Genomic DNA, 23,236 nt, shown 5'->3' with positions numbered 1-23,236 from the left:
CAACGTTTACATTCTGATCTTTTGTCTCTTGGCATTTGTTCTTGATTACACGACTTGAAAACAATTATAATTGATATTAACGATGATCACTAGATCAAATATCAAATATAGACGGCGAGGTCCAGTCGTGTCAAAATCATGTGCCAGCAGACACACAGTATTACATGTCTTGATTAGTTACAGCACGGACGAACATCTATGTACGTCTTTGGTTATAGTATGCAACCTGGAAACTTTCGTAGAACGCAATATTATTCAGCACCATGGAAACAATATAAACCGAAAATAATGAACAATTATGAAACACATGTCACATTCATTTGAAATATGAGTCTGTAGAAAAAGCATTAGGAAAATAGCATATTCGTGAAAACCGACATCCGCAGCTCTGACTGATAAACGTCTGCTCGCAGCGAATTCTCATCGCTTGTCGTTTAATAGTAACCTTCAAGGACAGAGCCTAGTCATTATTAACATGTAGGTCACAGGTTATAAATGGAACGTTACGTACGAACTGTTGAATTGGCAAGTTCTCAAGCTGTACCTCTTGGCAAGACTTAATTGCTGTTTTCTCAGTGTCGGTTTCGCCACTGACAGCATTTGTAGCCACAAGGAATGCGTTATCATTAGGAGCTTCTTAGAAAAAGATTCAGGCTAAACGTTTTTGGCTTTGTAGCTGAAGCTGAAGTACAATCTCATCTCGATACAAAATTCCAGCCCCAGCCACAACCACACCCACATCCACAGGCAAGAATATCAAATGGTCGGTTCTAAATCCTAAGAAGACACTGCTTTTAATAACAGTTATAGTGAAGGCCCTTTACAAAAATTACTAGGTACAATGTGTATACAAATAAGTATGAATAGATACGTTGTAGCCACCTTTCACTGTCCTTTGTCACATTAGTGCACTATGTCACAATTTGTTGTCTCCCTTATGTGTTCTGAAGAACAGTTGCAACAACATTGTTACATCGTTGTACAGCTATGTTTCAAAATATACTGTTGTATACGCATATTATATACCACCGTAAGTGCAACACGGTATTAATCATATGAAATAAATGTTTGTCCGTCGTTTATAGGTACCATACGGTATTGCATGGGGTATGATTAACAGATACCTGAGTTGGACATGTTGGAGTGACAGCAAAAACTGTCCAATAAATAATTGTGACCATCGTGCAAACTCCACGCTTGGATAGATTCCCAGGAACCCAAGCCTTGCAATAAATGAGGAATTATTGTACATATGTATACTTTCAATGCGTGACCTTGCTGATAATATGTCACCGCGCCCCCATGGCGTGGAAGATATTGCTGAAGTTAACCCCTGTCGGACCGACCCGTGAAGATCCCGGTAGAGAATAGGTCTTCAGCAAACCTTGCTTGTCGTAAGAGGCAACTAACGCGATCGGGTAGTCAGGCAGGCTCGCTGACTTGGTTGATGCTTATCATTGTATCCCAATTGCGTAGATCGATGCTCATGATGTCAATCACTGGATTGTCTGGTCCAGACACGATTATTTACAGACCGCCGTCATAAAGCTGGAATATTGCTGAGTGCGGCGTTCAACAACTAACATCCAAACAAAAACACCGTCGGCCCCGAGCCAACTACTTACATGCAAACTGTGGTTTCGGTGAAACTCGTCCGTTGATAGCAGTTGAGAGTTTTTTGTTTTTTTTAGAATAAAGTATATAATATATGGAGGTAAATGTGATATTGGTATTTCCATTTACTGATGTGATGTAGCATAAATATTGCTTACAATGGTGTAAACACAATCTCAGTCACCAATAAATGTAGTGCGTCTTTCATACCCAGAGCATACAAAACACTCCAACCCCTTCCCAATTCCGTCCTCAGCTCTATCAGCCTATTCTCATCCCATTCTTATTCTTCTGAAACTTGAGGGTTATTAATACCCCCGGGCGTTATTTAGTATGACCATTATTTTACCTGTTCATAAGATATTTTCAGAGACTGAATGTTAGTCTCAGGAAAATGGTGAACAACTGCCTAGCTCAACACCATTCACAAACCTCCCCCTAACATGGAATCGTCCATGTGCTAGCTAGCTTACCTGCTAATTAACGTGAATGGTCTAGCCTAGCAAATTCACAGAAGTAGGTCACCATACTCTTTGTGGCTAGTTGTCGTGGCTAGAGGGTAATTATTTGTGTAAACGTTGAAGGCGAGAGAGCCAAATGTATGTATGTAACAGACTGTTACATGGGTTCACCCGGTTCTAGGCAAGTCCCTGTTTGTCCGGAGTTCGCCATTATGACAGCCGATAGCTAACGCGACGTGCTAAATTTAGTAGCTGCATTTCGCGACTGCGGCACACGAATCAATGCTTGGTCAGCTAACGCGACAGTCAGAAATCACCAACATGCTTCCTCGGACATATTCACCGGAGGCAGTGCGGACATATTTGAAGAGAATTCGTCTGGCCCAACAGACCGGTTTAAACAACTTTGATGAAGCTTTTGATATTGCTATTGCAAGGCTAATAAAATCGCACGCAGATGCGATCGGTTGTACAAGGGAGACAATCCTGTTTCCCCTGCTAGTAGCAGTTTCGGCTTGCATGGGTTCTGAGACGGATGTTAATATCGACGTTGATTGGTCGGAAAAGCCGATTCTCTGGATTCTCGTGGCAGGGAGAAGAGGTGACAAGAAAACACCAGCATTGAAAAGGATAAAGTCTGCAATTTGTGGTTTGGAAAAAGAAATTCAAGCTTTACACAGGACCCAGAACTCGAATATAAGTGACAAACATTACCCCAGGTTTGTGATAGACGAGCATAATCTTCCACAGGCAGAGGAAAGCCTCAGAAAAACGCCAGGGTCGCACACTTTGGTAGGAATGTTCGATAACTTTGGAACCTTTCTCAGACACAGCTCTCTGGAATCCAAATTCCTCGACCCTCAGCTTCTGTTGTCGATGTACGATTCATCGGTCAGCCTTTCTTCTGGAACAAACTCTGAAGATGCGCCCTCTACTGTCTACTGTAGCTGTCTAGCCATGATAGAAGCCATAGATGCAGCGGCACTTATGGAGATGTTCGATGCTGATGGATTGTCTGATCGAGTTCTTGTCGTCTGCCCGAGAGACCATGGATGTCATTCGGAGCAGACGACGCCGTCTTCTGTGGAATCCCTGCCTCCTATTCAGCGCATTCTGTCCAGTATCAGGAACTACCACCAGGTGCAGACGGTGTCTTACGTCTTTACCGAGGATGGCCGGACCACGTTTCAAAGGTGAGAATGAGACCATATTAGAGGCTGAATGGGCCAACATTGTATGCAAGTGTTATATAAATTGGCCAATTTGAGATGTCCCCTTTTTCAATATATTTTCCCGTCCAGCAGGGCCTAATATTAATCGAATAAAACAGCATTTTGAATTGTACATGTTTAATTGTATTCGTACTGATCTTATCTTTATATTACCATCAGGTGATTCCAAGCTTACACTTTTTAAATGTACTTTTCTTTAACCAAACGTGGATAAGTATTTGACGATTAAAATATTTGTCCCAATTTAAGTCCCCCCAAAGGGACTTCTGACGTGGTTAACTACACAAAGGTAGATTTTCAGAACTTTAAACCAAAATCTGAGGATGAGCAGTTCCGTGACCCCAAGTGATATGTTTGCCATATCTAATGTGTTAATGTACATCAGCTTGGCTCAAAGACGTGCTCATGTTCAAATCTTAGACAAACGCGTCATGGAAACCTCTACGATCAGCCTTTTTGACACAGCTTGGTTTTACCTATGCATTTAGTGTTGCGTTTCTAGCCACAAACATGCATTTGTTAAAATGAACAACCTTAGGCTCTCTTTCATATAAACATATGTGATAACCTTCATACCAATATCTAAGCTTGTTGCTCCATTCTAAACTTATGCGGGGGCACGGGTGGCCCAGTCGTCTAAGGCGCCGCGATTCGCTGTGCAGAATTGCGTCCCTTGGGCATGCCAGAAACCTATGATTGTGGGTTCGAATCCCGGTTCGCCCGATTATGTTTCAAACTCACTCACTCACTCACTCACTCTAAACGTAGGCCAGAAAGGACCCTCACCCTACCTTGTCCTTGTATTGGTAACTCTGTGGTCCATGGTTATCTACGTTGCAACATGGGTACCTGCTTGGATGTAACAAGGGGGCGACTACTCTCGATATAACGCTTGAGATACTTATCTTTATGTATTAAAGTCAGTTATCAGAATTATGGAGGGGTGATTAAAAGACTGTGAGTCTCACATAGAAATAATTGACAAAAACACGTTAAAATAATGTGGTTTTCAACTTAACCCCCTTTCACATTAATACACTTTTTGAAGGGATTTTATCCCAGTTTCGTAGAAGTCCTTCTCTGGACTGCCCTAAAGGTTGTGGACAGTGTCTATGACGTCATCGTTCGAGTCGAAATGGGTTCCGGCTACACAGTGTAATATGTGTTTAGAATGTAAACACATAAAAGACATGTTTAGGGATGTGCTTAAATCCAAACGGAATACACATTTGACGTCTTCTATCTTCATACGATTAGGGTCTAAACACATGAAATGAGCTATGGTCTCACAGCCTAAATATTAAACGTCACCTAAACACTATATCTTCATAATCTAAACATGTTTAAACATTTGTAAACATGTTAAGGATTTAAGCATATTTAGACTTAAAGCGCGTTTACACATGTTGAAATAGATTGCATATCTTTAAGCAGTAAGTCAAATATTCATCAGATATATAATATTTATTAGCAAATCATAACACAAATATCACCAGGACTTACAATGAACGTGTAACGATATTTAACCCAACGTAATGTACAACAAACCAGCTAGGTTAATGGTGACTGGGAAAATTGACATCTGTGACGACAACAATCTCCGTAGCACAGATGGTAGCGTGAAGGACAACACATCAAGAGGTTGCAGGGTCGTATGCCGCCGATGTTCAAAAAGTGTTGCGTTCATAAATGTGTTGTTGAATGACCAACATTATTTTTATCATACAGGAAACGGAGGCTGACAATGAAAGTATATCTGATTACAACATAGACCCTTAACGTTTTTTCAGCAAGCACCCCCGTTTTAAATTACTTACAATGAAGGCGTACGTATCAAGGTATCAACTAGGGGGTTATACGGTTCTTTCCCACATTTAGACTCTAAACACGTTAAGCTGTTTAACACAATCCTAAATATGTTTAGATCCAAACATGTCAAAATTATGGAACAAGGAACGTGTTTGTGTTTGTGTTTAGGAACTATACACATTTTTTACTGTGCATAGCTTCCTTTATATTTAGGTACAGATGGAAGTCTTAGGAGAATATGGTGGGTGCTGAAGGGGCTCAAAGTCACACTCGTGGATTGTAGCCATGGCAGTGACTGGTTTGTGCACATGTGCATTGTCTTGATGGAAGAGGACAAATTTCCTCAGCTTCCCGTGTCTCTTAGTCTTAAATTCATCCCGTAATTGCCACAACAGTGCAGCATAGTATGTTCCGTTTATCGTCTGACCATTTGGAAGATTACTCAACCACGATGACACCCTTGGCATCCCAGAACAAGGAGACCATAACATTTCTAGCGGATGGGACAGTCTTTGTCTGCTTTGCTGGTGGCAAGAGAATAAACCGACATTAAATGTCCAGTTTCCACATTTGTCGAACTAGGCTGGAATTTCTGCGTTCGATCGTAGCGCCACCACTGGCTATTACGAGTTATGTCCCTTCTAAGACATGTACACATGCTCTGCAAATCCTGCAATAGGACGAATTCGGCACGGCAGTCGCCATGTTATTTATAATAGGGTGTCGATATCGTTACGGGATTTTGATTGGACTATGCATAGACTCGTTTGTCCAGCCAAAATATAACGCCATAATTAAAGCCAACCTCGGCAAGTGTGGAAACTAAACCTTTAAAGTCAGTTAACTCCCTTGCTTCGGGAAGATCCGCTGGTGGCGATGTCAAATGCTTCCACTGTTTTATTGTTCTTATTCTCAGACTGGAAGTGGTGAACCCTAGTTTCATCCATAATCACAAGTTGTTGCAAGAACCTTTCTGGATCAGCTCCAAACAGCAATGGACAGAGCGAGATTATCACAAAACATGTTGTGCCTGTTGCCTTTTTTAACCTAACGAGCTGTCACTTTCTTTTCTTTTTTGCCAACGTTTCAGTGATAATGGAATGTACTTCGCTCCTGGGAAATGACTACTAGGAATATGATTTTTAGTTATTCGCTGGTCGGTCTTCACTATTTGGTGAATTCTCTGAATCGTTTCTGGTGTTGCTGTTGTGACAGACCTTCCAGGACGAGGGTCGTCTTCAAGGCACAACGTACCGAGCTTAAACTCTGTTGTCCGTCTCTTAACGGTGGCACGGGAGTGAGTAAATGAGTGAATTGGATATGAGACTTATATAAGGGCTTGTCAGCTTAATGTGGAAGGAAAACCCGAAGTGATGTAAGTCTCAGACGTTAACCACTTAAGTGAAACACCACGAGCACGGGTATGGTGCTGACAAACCCGGGAACATAATCGTGGCGAGCCGGGATTCGAACCCACAATTATAGGTTCCTGGTGTGCCCAGCAAATTGCAGTGCCTTACACAACTGGGCCACGCGTGCTCCCTCGTGGCATACGAAGGGGCATCCTTCTCTAGTGTTGTATTCGTATCTTCGTGGATTGCATTTGGTGGTTCTGCAAGTACTTGACCACTGCACGTTTTTCACGTTTGTCCATTTTCCAAAGGTCACAGCTCTCTGCTTACTTTACTGACTTGTCACAACGAACCGAGCTGCTACAGTTTCTCATGTTTTGTGGATATGTCCCTATGACCTCATGTAATGTGCACAATATAAGATTTCAAAATTACGCAGATTCTATGTGAGGGTTAGAACTTATCAATCACCCTTATCAATACATTAAGCATCTGTTGTGTCCATGTCTAATAATGTCAATAATGTCATTGGAAATGTACTGGTGTTCAAGATGTAGAGCAGAGCTGGAGTTGTGGCAGAGTGGGTTCCTCTATGACGAGAGAAGAAGAGGGGTGCTAGCCAAAGCCGCTGGTCATCTGGCCAGATTTTGTGCCGTGCTCACGGCACTCAAGAATGGACTGGACCTATCTGCACGTGGGTCTGGCGCCCACGTGCTCCCATCTACCGCCATCACGGCCGACACTGTTGACTCGGCCAGACAGGTGAGAATGTCTTTCGTTTTGTTTGTTGTTTATCGCCTCACTCTGCAATATTCTAGCTTTATGACGCGGTCTGTAAATAATCGAGTCTGCACCAGACAATTCAGTGATTAACATCATGAGCATCACTCCACGCAATTGGGATACGATGACATGCATGATCAACCAAGTCAGCGAGTCTGATCACCCGATTCCGTTAGTCGCCTCTTGCGACAAGCGTGGGTTGCTGAAGATCTATTCTAACCTGGATCCTCACTGGTCAGGGGAGAATATAGTGTCCAGTGTCAACGATTGGCTGTTCCGCACGCGGAGTGTTTGCATTGAAGTGTTACGGAACCGTGGCATATCACCTGAAAGTAGGATGAAAGCCCAATGTTAATGTGACGCAGGGTCAACGTTGTTGAAACCGCGAGCGCTAATATACGTTGTGCTTGTACACGTCGTGCTGAGACACCATGCAAGCTGTATAATCGGGGCGTACTTAATCGAACCCGCAACCAGCAAATCCTTCAGGACTAAGGGACGAAACTCCACACAGTTATCAAAGGTGCCCGTGTCACCATAGTACCCTCTCTGCCTCAACACCTGTATGATGGTTTGTTTGAAGATGTTATGCATGCGGTAATGATATTTTCTCGGGTTATTATTCTGAACCGATCACAAGCTATTACTATCACTAGTTTCGGTATCGTATGTCGTTTTGAAGGCGGCCAGGAGTTGTGAGATAGGTGGGAACTCTGATCTTACCAATTAAGAAGCCCAGTGTGTGAAACGGCGACATGACAAATTACTTTTCAGATAAGAGCCTTTAGTACGTGCGATATTGATATCCAATTTCGGTAATGCTGTCCTGACTATTTTGAGGCAAAAGAGCCAATCTTTAATGAGTGAGTGAATGTTGTTTTACGATAAAGTCAGTACTGTTATAGCTACAATTTGATGGCTGGTACATTATCGACTCTGTGCCAGGCAGTGCAGAGCACGACTGACGTCAACAACTACTGACTACAACGTGGCCACCCGTTTCTCATTACCAGCCTCTGTATGCACATATAAGCCGTTAACATTCGCCATTCTATGTGCTTAAATGGCCGACTCTCTTGTCGTTTCTTGGATTGCTGATGTGATTTATGAATTTCATTCTAATAGAAAAGCTTTGAAGTCAAGTTTTCATAAGATGTAGACAATCTCCGCTGATGAGTAAGATCTTAGGACAAGCATGGGGTTTGTTTGGGAACTTTTCTGCTCTGCAATACCAGTGAATGAAATTATGACCAAGGATCCATGTCCTCACAGTCACAGAACCTGGCCACTCGATCCCACGTCAAGCATGATGTACTTGGGACCTCATTGGCAAACAGGGTTAAATCTACAACCACAGGGAGTTATAGGTATGTTTCCTTTTCAGATCCTGATGTACCTGATCAACCAAAAGATGTCCTTCCTGCCCAACGAGGAAGGCCTGAGCGAGGACAACATGTGGGAGGACATGCCGGACAGGATGGAGGTCAGTCATGACACTTCCTTCATCGATGGCCCTGCCCCCGTAGGCCACAAACAGGTGCAAGAGATGGTGTTCCTGCCACAGGTGGGGCGAGGTGGGCGATGGTCGGAGGAGGGACTGTCAGTCACCATGGGGAGGTGTCAGTCCGGGAAATGGTCCCATGTGGATTTGAAGACATCAACTTACTCAAAAGCACAAGAAACATGTTCCATCGGCCCTGGGTTCATATCAAGTGGCGAATCCGGACCATCGTGGCTAGTACATTCCTCAACAGAACACGAGCAACCGTCTGTTGATATTGTTAAATGTAAGAGACCGCGGCAGGATGATGGACACAGGGGTAAGGTACCAGAGGCATTTAGGGAGCAGCACAAGATCAACAAGGAAGTGATGGTCATTACTGTGGATGATGAGGGCAGCGGTGACGTTGAGGACCTAGAGGGATGCACAGACGATGATGCAGCAATGCACATGAATGTGTCAAGCACTAACATGTCCCAGGGTAATGCACCATGGAGTATACAGATCCCTCCTGAGGAGGATGCAGAGCTTTATAACCAAGGGTTAGACCAGAAGAGCCCCAGCTCCGGATTAACACCAAGCAGTTTCCGATCGTTTAGGACGTCAGTGAATATGTTTCAGCTGACAGATGAACAGTTGCTAATTCTCTGTGCTCACAAGATTAAGAAACTTCTTTTACTCCCAGGAATGATAGCTTCTGCTGCGAGTATATGCCAGAAAAGACTCTTCCCTCCTGTCCCCAGAGAGCTACGGATAGAGCATCCTCGCACCACACACCCAGTATGGGGAGCTCTGGCGTTCCTCAAGCGTCTCGTGGGGCTGGGTCTCGGGGAGTTGGTTCATGCGCTGTACCGGATGCAGTCCATCCACTTCCGTAAGATACGACTTGAACACATGACACAGGAGGCCAGGGTCTTGTTGAAGACGGTGGGGGTGGAAGAGGAGGAGTATGAGAGGTCGTACCCGAAGTTTGATGACAGTCATCTCACGTCGTTTGTGCTTATTAGTGACACTGACAGAGCTATTAGACAGAGGTTGAGAGCGGACGGACAGACCATCAACCACTCGGTGCTCACCTCTCGACGGTCACCAGATTTATAAAAGCTTCTTGTATATAGATTGTGAGTTTTTGGTATGTGTGTGGCTGGGTTTGGGTTTGGGATGGATGGGATTATAGGAAGGGTATGGATCAGTGTGCGCAGGGTGTGAGTTGGGTTGCTTGAGAAGATGTAAGGGTGGGTGGATGTGGGTATATGTTGGGAGTGGGGTAGATGATGTGTAACTCTATAGATGGCTAAAAGCAAACCTGCATTGTCGATCGAACAGTTTGATAATTCCATAAATCATTGCAATTGTTATATCAGATTCTTTGATGGTGCATAGTACAGTTCTGTTGTCTCTGTATATAACATTGGCTTCAATAAAATTGATTCTAATAATTTGCTGTGTAAGCTACAGGTAGCAACAGTTGTTTTTTTTCTCTTGAGAAATAGAAGTTTTTGTCAGACATTGATTTTCAAATATGTTGAAGTTCAGGTTTGACTTCATGCGCTCCAATGCAAGAAGCTCACGATTTGCAAGTTTACGCAAGGCATTGCAATTCATCAGAGCGTGTCAGAATGAAACAAAATCTAAACAAATACCTAACAGAAATGTTTGTTTGTTTGTTTACCTAACTGAATTGAGCATACCATAAAATATAAACAAACACGTATTATGTAACTGATCCACTGTTACCATGACTGATATACTGTTACCCTAACTTATATACAGTTCCATGACTGATACACTGTTACCATGACTGATACACTGTTACCATGACTGATATACTGTTACCATGACTGATATACTGTTCCCATGAATTGATACAATGTTACCGCAACTGATATACTGTTACCATGAGTGATACACTGTTACCATGACTGATACACTGTGACCATGACTGATACACTGTTGCCATGACTAATATACTGTTGCCATGACTGATACACTGTTACCATGACTGATAGACTGTTACCATGACTGATGCACAGTTACCATGACTGATACACTGTTACCATGACTGATATACTGTTGCCATGACTGATACACTGTTACCATGACTGATTACTGTTACCATGACTGATACACTGTTACCATGACTGATACACTGTTACCATAACTGATTCTCTGTTAGCATGGCTGATACACTGTTACCATGACTGATGCACAGTTGCCACAACTGATACACTGTTGCCACCACTGATACACTATTGCCATGACTGATTGACTGTTACCATGACTGATGCACAGTTACCATGACTGATGTACTATTGCCATGACTGATACACTGTTGCCATGACTGATTCACTGTTGCCATGACTGATGCACCGTTACCATGACTGATACACTGTTGCCAAGACTGATACACTATTGCCATGACTGATAGACCGTTACCATGACTGATGTACTGTTACCATGACTGATATACTGTTGCCAAGACTGATATACTGTTGCCATGACTGATACACTTTTGAAAGCAGCTTAACTCACTCAGGCACTGGCTATATGGAGACTAGTTGTGTTGCGGTATGCATAGAAATCAAAGAGAAATTTATATTCCTGAAGCAGGTCTAGACACTGCTAAGAAGTATCAGAACTAGTGGTGAAGTCTCACGCACTGACCTTATGCATATACTCTGAGACTACATCAGCAGTAGAGATGGTTGTCCTGGAAAGGCAAGGTAACAGTTGTCAGCTACATCAAGAGGATCAAACAATCTACTCTGGGCCCGCATGCCAGTGACTAATAAGATGATCCATGACCCATGCCATGCAAGATTCCATTCCAGTGACCTAAGTAGACAACCAGATCCATTCTAGTTGTCTCCCACGACTAGCAAGAGGTACTGGGGACCAATTTCTACCACCGGCTTAATCTCAAAGTTTCAATTTATGTCATTTAGTATGGGGTTGGAAGGGGCAACTGTACTATTTTCATGCTTCCCCATCTCCTATAGTTGCGATGCATCTGGCCACACCCTCTCTGATGCTGAGTCATTTTTTTTATACCCCCCCCCCCCCATTCATGGGATGCAAACCCTGTGATGATGATTACAGGATGCTTATACAAGGAAGGGACACAACTCTGCACAGCAAATACCAGAGACTTTGTCAATTTCTTGCCTAAAGTATCTTTAAGAAGCACAATACCGGTCTGCCTCCACCAGTGTGGGTTAACATGTGAGACAGATACACAACAATTGTATTCATTTGTCGATGTGCTCTGGCCTTCCACATTACCTCTCTTGCTGATAACAAAATGGAGGACGTGTTCGAAGTATTTGGGACTGCATGTACCTTGTCATGTGTACCACTGCAGGGATTCCAGTTTAAAATAGGTCCCCAGTAGTCTATTCCTGCTGTGAGAGGCAACTGAATGCCTGGGGTAGGGAGGGAACATTGCTGATGGCAGCACTAAACATCAACCAATAGGAACAGAAGTCAGAAACAGCAGCACTAAACATCAACCATTAGAAACAGAAGTCAGAAACAGCAGCACTAAACATCAAGCAATAGGAACAGAAGTCAGAAACAGCAGCACTAAACATCAAGCAATAGGAACAGAAGTCAGAAACAGCAGCACTAAACATCAAGCAATAGGAACAGAAGTCAGAAACAGAACAGTAGAAGCCAGGAGGGGTGTGTGATGTGACGGGCAAACTCATTACCCACTGGAGTAGCCAAATAGAGGAAAACAACAGATAAAGATGTCACTAAGATGTTTTATTAAGAATCTTGATACAGCATTCCATTAGACACATCATAGATGTCTCCTTTAAACTAGTGAAATACTTGATCATGTGTAATTAGCAACAATCAGTTCTAACAGGTTGAATAACTGGTAGAAAAATAGTATTGGACCATGTATTATGTAAACAGGTACCATGAAAATGGTATATTGCCAATGTATAACATTACTTCCAGTGATTATTTGTACTGTACACAGGTAACCATCAATTACCAACAATGTATTGTATTCTAAGACCAGACCAATGTTTGTCAGTGTCTACACAGCGGTACCCTTGTGGTAAAAAACAAGAACAAATGTCATTCCTGACCCCTGTAACTTCTATCACTTGAATACAAGGAATAAAACAGCCTCATAACTAACAGGAACGTTAACAAAACTAACATCATAATTTATTCATGTTATTGGGTTAATGCATTATCTCTTGGAAAGTTTGATCAAACCAACATTGACATGTTATTAAAGTTTTGGGTATTGGCATGAAAATCCATGAAAGCAAGACCCTTGGCCAGATCTTACAATGTCTGTGTGAGAGGAAACTCCAGCCTACAGACACTCAAGTGAGACACATGAAGCCTTGCCCCTACTCTATGCAATACTTGGTAAAGACAGGGTTACCTCACCATTACATTTGTGAAACATGGGACTATGTTGTACTCCCATAGTGACCGGGTCTGTAACCCAAGCTGGTGACTATGTTGTACTCCCATAGTGACAGGGTCTGTAACCCAAGCGGGTGACTATGTTGTACACCCATAGTGACAGGGTCTGTAACCCAAGCGGGTGACTATGTTGTACTCCCATAGTGACAGGGTCTGTAACCCAAGCTGGTGACTATGTTGTACTCCCATTGTGACAGGGTCTGTAACCCAAGCTGGTGACTATGTTGTACTCCCATTGTGACAGGGTCTGTAACCCAAGCTGGTGACTATGTTGTACTCCCATAGTGACAGGGTCTGTAACCCAAGCTGGTGACTATGTTGTACTCCCATAGTGACAGGGTCTGTAACCCAAGCGGGTGACTATGTTGTACACCCATTGTGACAGGGTCTGTAACCCAAGCTGGTGACTATGTTGTACTCCCATTGTGACAGGGTCTGTAACCCAAGCTGGTGACTATGTTGTACTCCCATAGTGACAGGGTCTGTAACCCAAGCGGGTGACTATGTTGTACACCCATAGTGACAGGGTCTGTAACCCAAGCGGGTGACTATGTTGTACTCCCATAGTGACTGGGTCTGTAACCCAAGCTGGTGACTATGTTGTACTCCCATTGTGACAGGGTCTGTAACCCAAGCTGGTGACTATGTTGTACTCCCATTGTGACAGGGTCTGTAACCCAAGCTGGTGACTATGTTGTACTCCCATAGTGACAGGGTCTGTAACCCAAGCTGGTGACTATGTTGTACTCCCATAGTGATGGGGTCTGTAACCCAAGCTGGTGACTATGTTGTACACCCATAGTGACTGGGTCTGTAACCCAAGCGGGTGACTATGTTGTACTCCCATAGTGACTGGGTCTGTAACCCAAGCGGGTGACTATGTTGTACTCCCATAGTGACCGGGTCTGTAACCCAAGCTGGTGACTATGTTGTACTCCCATAGTGACAGGGTCTGTAACCCAAGCTGGTGACTATGTTGTACTCCCATAGTGATGGGGTCTGTAACCCAAGCTGGTGACTATGTTGTACTCCCATAGTGACAGGGTCTGTAACCCAAGCTGGTGACTATGTTGTACTCCCATAGTGACAGGGTCTGTAACCCAAGCGGGTGACTATGTTGTACTCCCATAGTGACTTGGTCTGTAACCCAAGCTGGTGACTATGTTGTACTCCCATAGTGACAGGGTCTGTAACCCAAGCGGGTGACTATGTTGTACTCCCATAGTGACAGGGTCTGTAACCCAAGCTGGTGACTATGTTGTACTCCCATAGTGACAGGGTCTGTAACCCAAGCTGGTGACTATGTTGTACTCCCATAGTGACAGGGTCTGTAACCCAAGCTGGTGACTATGTTGTACTCCCATAGTGATGGGGTCTGTAACCCAAGCTGGTGACTATGTTGTACTCCCATAGTGACAGGGTCTGTAACCCAAGCTGGTGACTATGTTGTACACCCATAGTGACAGGGTCTGTAACTCAAGCTGGTGACTATGTTGTACTCCCATAGTGATGGGGTCTGTAACCCAAGCTGGTGACTATGTTGTACTCCCATAGTGATGGGGTCTGTAACCCAAGCGGGTGACTATGTTGTACTCCCATAGTGATGGGGTCTGTAACCCAAGCTGGTGACTATGTTGTACTCCCATAGTGACAGGGTCTGTAACCCAAGCGGGTGACTATGTTGTACTCCCATAGTGACGGGGTCTGTAACCCAAGCTGGTGACTATGTTGTACTCCCATAGTGACAGGGTCTGTAACCCAAGCTGGTGACTATGTTGTACTCCCATAGTGACAGGGTCTGTAACCCAAGCGGGTGACTATGTTGTACTCCCATAGTGACAGGGTCTGTAACCCAAGCGGGTGACTATGTTGTACTCCCATAGTGACAGGGTCTGTAACCCAAGCGGGTGACTATGTTGTACACCCATAGTGACGGGGTCTGTAACCCAAGCTGGTGACTATGTTGTACACCCATAGTGATGGGGTCTGTAACCCAAGCTGGTGACTATGTTGTACACCCATAGTGACAGGGTCTGTAACCCAAGCGGGTGACTATGTTGTACTCCCATAGTGATGGGGTCTGTAACCCAAGCGGGTGACTATGTTGTACTCCCATTGTGACGGGGTCTGTAACCCAAGCTGGTGACTATGTTGTACTCCCATTGTGACAGGGTCTGTAACCCAAGCTGGTGACTATGTTGTACTCCCATAGTGACAGGGTCTGTAACCAAAGCTGGTGACTATGTTGTACTCCCATAGTGACAGGGTCTGTAACCCAAGCGGGTGACTATGTTGTACACCCATAGTGACAGGGTCTGTAACCCAAGCGGGTGACTATGTTGTACTCCCATAGTGATGGGGTCTGTAACCCAAGCGGGTGACTATGTTGTACTCCCATTGTGACGGGGTCTGTAACCCAAGCTGGTGACTATGTTGTACTCCCATAGTGACTGGGTCTCTAAGGAGACTAGAAGTATCCTTGCTAGGCCCTCAATAAAGCTACATGAAAGAGATCTGGAAGTTGGAATAATTATTGTTGTTCTCATGAAACTTGATGGTTAAAGTGACATTTTATGGAACTAATGAAGCACTTACACTGGCAACATACTTTCCACATCCTGGCCCTGTAGCTTGCCTCCCACAGTCATAGGTCATATACTGCAACAGGAACTTTAAGGAAGTGATAGTTCAGCCTCCAAGTAAGAAATGTAGAGACTGCTATAAACATCCAGGTCCAAATATATTGAGTCACCATTCACAGAATGAGGACACAAGACTTCACTTGATACAAAATAGGCTGATCAATGTCTACAAAAAGGTCAGTTATATCACTGCTGTCATGATTTTCACATTAATTTAAACATTTCTGAACTGCCTTTCTGATAATTTGAGGACATAGTCAAAGTGCCGTGGTCAAATCAAGATCAAATTTAAAATTACAATACATGACATAAATTTGCTAGTTAGGCTGTGATAACCCTTTGACAATTGCAGAGATGTTAATAAGAAAATCAAGAAAAGAATTAGGCAAAGGTGCCCCAAGATTCAGAGCTTGAATTTCTCACATTGTGGTCAGTATCAGAGTTGTCTTCCCTTGTGATCATGTTCTTCCTATGAAGGGGAGATAACTTCACATCCTGAACTCATCCAGACCCAAAGGAACCCAGTCTGCACCACCCAGCAATCCTACAATGGTTTCCACATACATGGGTACCAAGAAATCAGAGTGTTTGACACTGCAGTGAATGCCGTTGTACAAGGGGTGTGTTAAGGTGATCATAACTCCAATACTTTAACATAGGCTTACAATCATCATAGTGGTAAGGGTGTTTTATACAACAGCACCCTGGTGTAGAATTTCGTAAGCACGTCCAGCTGGCTTATCACATCTTGTAGCCCTCTGTGTCACACCTGGGTCGAGACTGGAGGAGTACTATTTGCCTTTCTTCTCACATATAATGTTTTCAACAAATTGCACACCTTGAATATCAATGATAAGGACATAATAAGTACATAAACTTTCTTCAAATCTGGGCCACATCAGCACCATAATAATGAATTATGTCTTATTCAGACTAAATACCAGCGTATAGAAATTTGATTTAGGTTTCTACAGACCTTTTACACAGAAATTTGACAGTCGAACACGTCAGGAGCCTGAGTCTGACACAGTACTTCCTCACCCTGACACTGGAACTTCTAATTTATGCAGTGAGATGACACAACTGCTGAAAACATTATTCTGCAAAATGTGGTGCCATACTTCATCCCAATGGTGTTAATAAATCCTCACTTGTGAATGTGGTGTTCTGGCAGAACAGATACATGTATTGCAGAAACAACATGGTGTGAAGCTGGGACAGATCAGTCATGCTTCAAAGGATTTACTCGAAAACTGGTTATGGGGATGTTGGTAGAAATAAGCACTGTGTAAATTACACAAGATGATGGATATAAACAGTAGATATGGTAATAAAACACTGCTTGTTCCTCCATCAGCTGGATGTGAGCACAGTGATCTCCTTCAACCAAATCACACCATAAAACAAAAGAAGAATCCTACAAAATATCACAAGTATTTCTCCAACCCTGATGCTATAAGTATTTGTACATATAAAAATAAAAGCATTGATGGACAACACTTGGATAGATCTGAACAAAATATGTATGACAGATTCTAACATGGACAACCAGTGACACAGACATATTGATCAGTAAAACAAGAGGAACACTATTGCATTGTGGGTACAAGTGCAACATCAATAGCAATATTGCAATGTCACATAAAGGCGTGGAATATAATCTAAATACAGAAAAGGCTGGTGTGCTGGAGTAAGTGCAATGTTGCTGAAGGGAGATAACTCTAATAATATATTTCCTCAATGATGGCATATATATACATGTTGATTTCACAGAAAATACTTTGTAAAAGAAGGTTTTCCCTATTCTTCTACAGTGGATACAGAGGAACTTGAGTAATACAGAGTACAGGTAAGTTATATTGCGCATGAACGTTCAAGCAATGATTTGTACTGTGCTACAAGTCCTGCAAGTGATAGCACATTTTGATGCATAGTGTGAAGAAAGTAGTGAAACCTACAGCAGCATACAACAACGACCCAACGAGGTGAAAACTGTCTGTCTGCAAGTAGCGGAGTGCCCGAAACATGTCACTCCGTTACAGACATCATTTCCCTCACAACCACAGGATCAGTGGTTGAAGTAAGATTTTTTAAAAAAGCCAAGTATTTATTTTTAAATGACCTCTTTGACTCTGTTGAAAACACAAAATAATAAAAAGCAATTTGAGTGTATTTTGTAAAGACAAGTTCAAGAGTTACTTCCCTTCTTTTTTATATTTATTCTACCTTTATGAAACCAAGATACAAAAACATAGTTTTAAATGAATAAACACAAGCACTGATGCCTGCCTCCTGATACAGACTTTGAAAAAAAATATATGATAAAACTTGAAAAAAAGATGGTCACACTTCTATTATTTTCCAGTTAATTTGGATGGGAAAATGATACGGCACAACTACAAAATGAAAACAAATTCTGATGTGCATCAGTTAAACCAGTAATTGATGACAGTTTAGTTTAGGCTCTGACAAAAGAGAGAAATTCATTTCTTCGAGAAAAAGAGTGACATGAATACTAGTGACAAGTCATTTAATTCAAAAATAATTTCATGTATGCTGATGAATGAATTAATTTTGATGAACTAACACATCCTAAGGTTGCTCTCTCGTGATGACCTACGAGGTCAAAGGTCTCATGGATGTAACACTCAGTCGCTGGGTCTCCTTGAAGTCTGTGTGTCCTATCACCATCTCACTGCAATAAAGAACAGGTAGACACTATTATCATCGCACGTTAAAAAATCTAGCTGTAGCTCATTGGGTTGTTGCCTTCATGTGAAGATTTCAATCTGTGGACCCTGTGCTCACTTCCAGTTACTGAAGTCCAATGGCAGTCACAAGGCACATCTAAATGTCAAACAGATATTTCATCCAAAATAATTCTTCGTAATGTTTGAAACTGTAATGATTAAGTTAAGGGGTGGGGAGGGGGCTGTAGGGGGGAGCAGAACACCTTCAGTCACATGGTGGATAAGAAAAATCACCTTGTCAAAACCTGAATGGAAAGTAATAATGGCCGATCAATATATGTTGTTGATACTTTATACACTGTGGCCACCAACACCTTGGAGAAGACCCCTCAACACCAGACCCAAAGAACATCCGGCCTGTCAACAAACTAGACCAGAAATCATGTAGGAAGCCACCAAGGTCCTGTCCACAAAGAACAACTGACAACAACATCTGACTACAAGAGACCATTGACATCAGGAGATCCCAGCCAGCCATGAAGCTTGACCAGAAACATATCTGCCCAGTGTGCCATCATCTTCCTGTCGCATTATCCCCCTATCAAGGCTAATTGGTCCAGCTGGCTTCCAATTGTCCATTACTAATTACCCATCAATAATAATAACCCCTTGCCTGCCACCTGTCCATTGATTATCACACTGAATAGTTTTAGAAAGCTGATATCTGATTGGTTCAAGAACCCATGCAACCTTCATGTAGATTGGGTGGTCAAAGTCGATCAGGGTTCAGAGGACATGATGGAAGGTTCATCTGATCTTCATACAGACAACATACATGTTACTCATATCTAAAGGTTTGACATGACAGGTCTTGTGAGGCTTAAAAAGAAAACTGTCTGCTGAGAGTTTTTGAGCGACACTGTTTTCCCATTGAAGCAGCAATAAAATCTCCTTTCACTACAATCCTTGTGTCCTACAATCCTACAAAGTGTGTTTTTAGACCACTTTTTGCAATATGTCAGCAATAGTATTTTGGGGAAAACCAACAATAGGATTGAAACACTACCCAATACACTAAACACTGGAATCCAGACTTTGACAATGAGCGACCATTTCAATCACTGTATCCCCAACCTTCCTTCAAAGATGAAGCGGCTGTTTCCAAAATTTGATTTAAAGAATTTATAAAATAATAACCTACATAAACAGAGTTTCCACTTCACTTGATTGACATTTGTTTGTATAATAAGAAATATGTGCCTGCCCGTAGGCCCGTGGCAGGTAGTTCTAACATCATGACAATATTCTGGAAGTGAGTGAGTGAGTGAGTATGGTTTTACGCCGCTTTTAGCAATATTCCAGCAATATCACGGCGGGGGACACCAGAAATGGGCTTCACACATTGTACCCATGTCGGGAATCGAACCCGGGTCTTCGGCGTGACGAGCGAACGCTTTAACCATTAGGCTACCCGACCGCCCCGACAATATTCTGGATGAGCCTCACCTACTTAAACTGATTCATGACAATCCTTGTGCTGCCAATTTAAAAAGTAATTTGTCATTGGTGAAATAACAAAATGTTTTTGTTTCTTTCTAAAACCCTCCCCAATATTTCCGTGTCCTCCCCTCTCGGTTCCCCCTTCAGCCATGTGCCTGCCCTTCCTGTGATTCCCCAACCACCACCACCACCACATTCTCCCTCATACCTGTAGTTGATTTCTCCATCACCATCCTTGTCTAGTTCCTCAATCAGTGATGCTATTTCTTCCTCAGTCAGATTAATACCAGTTTCCTGGAAAACAGTATATTAAACCATTAATATTGTTCTCATGAAGATTTCACAAACCAACAGACTTATTTCAAGAGATGAGTATGTTATCTAAATATTACCTTAAAAATACCCAAAAGAAGCAAAACAGTTGCTATGAAAATTGTACACTTATCTCAGAATTTTAGAATGTTAATACATGTATCACAGGCTTGCAGAATGTTCCTGATCAGGGTATTTGTTGGCAATGTTCTCAACACCGGGACATGAAGCTGTAATATATATTTCTTGCCATCAAAGAATTCCATGGCTGATTGTGTCAGGCTAGTACTTGAAAACATATAACTTTTAAACATTGCACAATGCATACATAGGAAACAGTAGGCTCTGTGCTGCTGTGCGGTGAGTGACTAGTGTTATTACGCTGCGTGTATCATTATTCCAGCCACAACCTGGCAGGGGCCACCATCAAACTGTTTCCTACATGTACCACTTCTTCAGTGTGAGGACAAGCGCTGGAACTAGTGCCCCTGGAGTGCAATGTGTAGGCTATAGCCAAGTGTGCATCAACATGTTGGATCTAGTTTGTAGTGGCAGTACATGGATAATTGCAAGTATCAGATCTTCTTAAATAATTATCCAATTAATTCATGTTGGGCTTAGATTGGTTATAACAAAAGTGAAAGCAAGTTGTACATCAATACAGTGGTTTTAATAATAATGTTTCCACGGCAACTCATTGAATAGAATTGCATGTGAACATATCTGATGTACACATATGTAATACACAATAACACGGGTACAATCCTAAATTAATGTCCAATTTCTTCTATATTCTGAATCATTTATCAGTTTGGTATTTCTAAGATCTTCCATGTTTCATAAATATCAGACCAACAAAGTGGAAAGTCTCTTGACACTGGTTTACGAGGATAAGGTCCTCTGCTATAACACAAAATAGGACAATTACAGCACTCAGGTGTACAAGCTAATGCACTTCAAGCAAATACCTCAAGCAACAAGTTTTCAACAGTCATCAGAGAACTGATTGGTCATTTGGTATCCTTGACATTACATCAATATATATGCAAGCCTCCACCCAGACATACAGGCCTTCACCAAGAGAAGAGTATTAGTGAAGTATATGGGAGCAATACAACTGAGGTACTCAGTCTGTTTCTCACACTAATAAGCAAACCAACACTGGAATTATCAGAAGACACAGATCCTTCACACTGTAAAGTTGGACAAGCATAACAATTCCACCTGGTTTGTGTTCCCTAGCATCAGTTTTCCTACATACTTCCATTTTGCATTTACACCAAACCAATTAATTTTCAATCTAACTTAGGCAGCATTTTTGTTATTTCTTGGTTTACTGATTTCAAACTCATTTCAAAAGTGAGGTAGGCGAATTAAAAAAAAAGTCTCCAAGATTTTTCTTACTTGAATTTTGACCTAAAAAGTTGGGTACTGGTAGGTATAAAAAAAATATTCTGGAGTAACGAAATTAAGACAACGCTATTTTTCAAGAACATTTTATCACATCCCTGGCACTCAGCTTGTGCACAAATGGCAATATAACAAGATTCATGTCATGGGTGGAAATGCATGAAAGACGCTGCTATTTTGGCAGCATGGGCAACGTTTAACTCTTTCAACACCAGCCAACCAGAAGATTACTGCTGTGACACCAAGTTCCCAGAGACTCTTGTGTGATAGATGAAGCCAACATTTATCAAGGAAATTATCTGCTTGTAAAACATCTTTGCTACTACATGTTTGGCCATACACTATTTGAATGGTCTAATTAATCCTATTGTTTATAAATATGAAAGTTATGTGTATTAAATTATTTAAATAATTCATCAACAACTTAATAAAGTTCATTTTAAATAAACATAATGTAAGCTAAAACACTCATAACGTCCAGACTAAGGCTCAATGAAGCGCAAATTTAACGAGATTTCATAAAATCCACTAACCATTTTATTTTGTATTTTCATTTGTATATGTAGTCGGAACATTATTTTAAAAAGAACAAGTATTTGTCACAGAAGTTACGAAATGTCCCCCGCCTGTATATACACCAAAAAACCAAATATGAAGACAATCCAGCGATTAGTTCTTGAGATATCGCGGCAACACCGTTTTCCAACTCCAAAAGCAGATTTGCCTGCTGTGACCTTGAAAATAGGGTCAAGGTCACCAAAACCGACTGGTGTCTGCGGTGTCTGTATATACACCATAGTTCCAAATATTAAGACAATCCTGCGATTAGTTCTTGAGATATCGCGGCAACACCGTTTTCAAACTCCAAAAGCAGATTTACCTGCTGTGACCTTGAAAATGGGGTCAAGGTCACCAAAACCGACTGGTGTCTGCGGAGTCTGTATATACACCATAGTTCCAAATATGAAAACAATCCAGTGTTTAGTTCTTGAGATATCGCGGCAACTCTGTTTTCAAACTCCAAAAGCAGATTTGCCTGCTGTGACCTTGAAAATGGGGTCAAGGTCACCAAAACCGACTGGTGTCTGCGGTGTCTGTATATACACCATAGTTCCAAACATGAAGACAATCCTGCGATTAGTTCTTGAGATATCGTGGCAACCCCGTTTTCCAACTCCAAAAGCAGATTTACCTGCTGTGACCTTGAAAATGGGGTCAAGGTCACCAAAATCGACTGGTGTCTGCGGAGTCTGTATATACACCATAGTTCCAAATATGAAGACAATCCAGTGTTTAATTCTTGAGATATCGCGGCAACACCGTTTTCCAACTCCAAAAGCAGATTTGCCTGCTATGACCTTGAAAATGGGGTCAAGGTCACCAAAACCGACTGGTGTCTGCGGTGTCTGTATATACACCATAGTTCCAAACATGAAGACAATCCTGCGATTAGTTCTTGAGATATCGCGGCAACACCG

General features: G+C 42.2%; 2 protein-coding genes across 9 annotated transcripts in view; one reads left to right on the top strand and one right to left on the bottom strand.

Annotated features, from left to right (window-relative positions):
• Positions 1 to 1,783: 1,783 nt before the first annotated feature.
• On the top strand, positions 1,784 to 10,173 carry LOC124147749. Its single transcript, XM_046518503.2, has 3 exons — positions 1,784 to 3,268; positions 7,020 to 7,230; positions 8,636 to 10,173. The coding sequence occupies exons 1-3, from the start codon at positions 2,358 to 2,360 to the stop codon at positions 9,851 to 9,853; spliced, it is 2,340 nt and encodes a 779-aa protein (XP_046374459.2). The 5' UTR covers positions 1,784 to 2,357; the 3' UTR covers positions 9,854 to 10,173.
• Positions 10,174 to 12,502: 2,329 nt separating this feature from the next.
• LOC124147747 (leucine-rich repeat-containing protein 74B-like) overlaps positions 12,503 to 23,236 on the bottom strand; it is a 79,820-nt gene continuing 69,086 nt past the window's right edge. For all 8 annotated transcript variants that reach the window (XM_048381140.1, XM_048381141.1, XM_048381142.1 and 5 more), the window contains 2 exons: positions 20,245 to 20,330; positions 12,503 to 18,541 (listed from right to left, as the gene is read on the bottom strand). In XM_048381140.1, coding sequence (XP_048237097.1) covers positions 18,463 to 18,541; positions 20,245 to 20,330 — 165 coding nt within the window. In that variant the 3' untranslated portion in view covers positions 12,503 to 18,462. The remainder of the gene's footprint in view (positions 18,542 to 20,244; positions 20,331 to 23,236) is intronic.

This window comes from Haliotis rufescens, unplaced genomic scaffold, assembly GCF_023055435.1.
Source record: "Haliotis rufescens isolate VD_foot unplaced genomic scaffold, xgHalRufe1.0.p SCAF_36, whole genome shotgun sequence".
NCBI classification, from domain to species: Eukaryota; Metazoa; Mollusca; class Gastropoda; order Lepetellida; family Haliotidae; genus Haliotis; species Haliotis rufescens.
The sequence above is the reverse complement of the archived record's forward strand: the minus strand, read 5'-3'. Positions and strand labels throughout refer to the sequence as shown.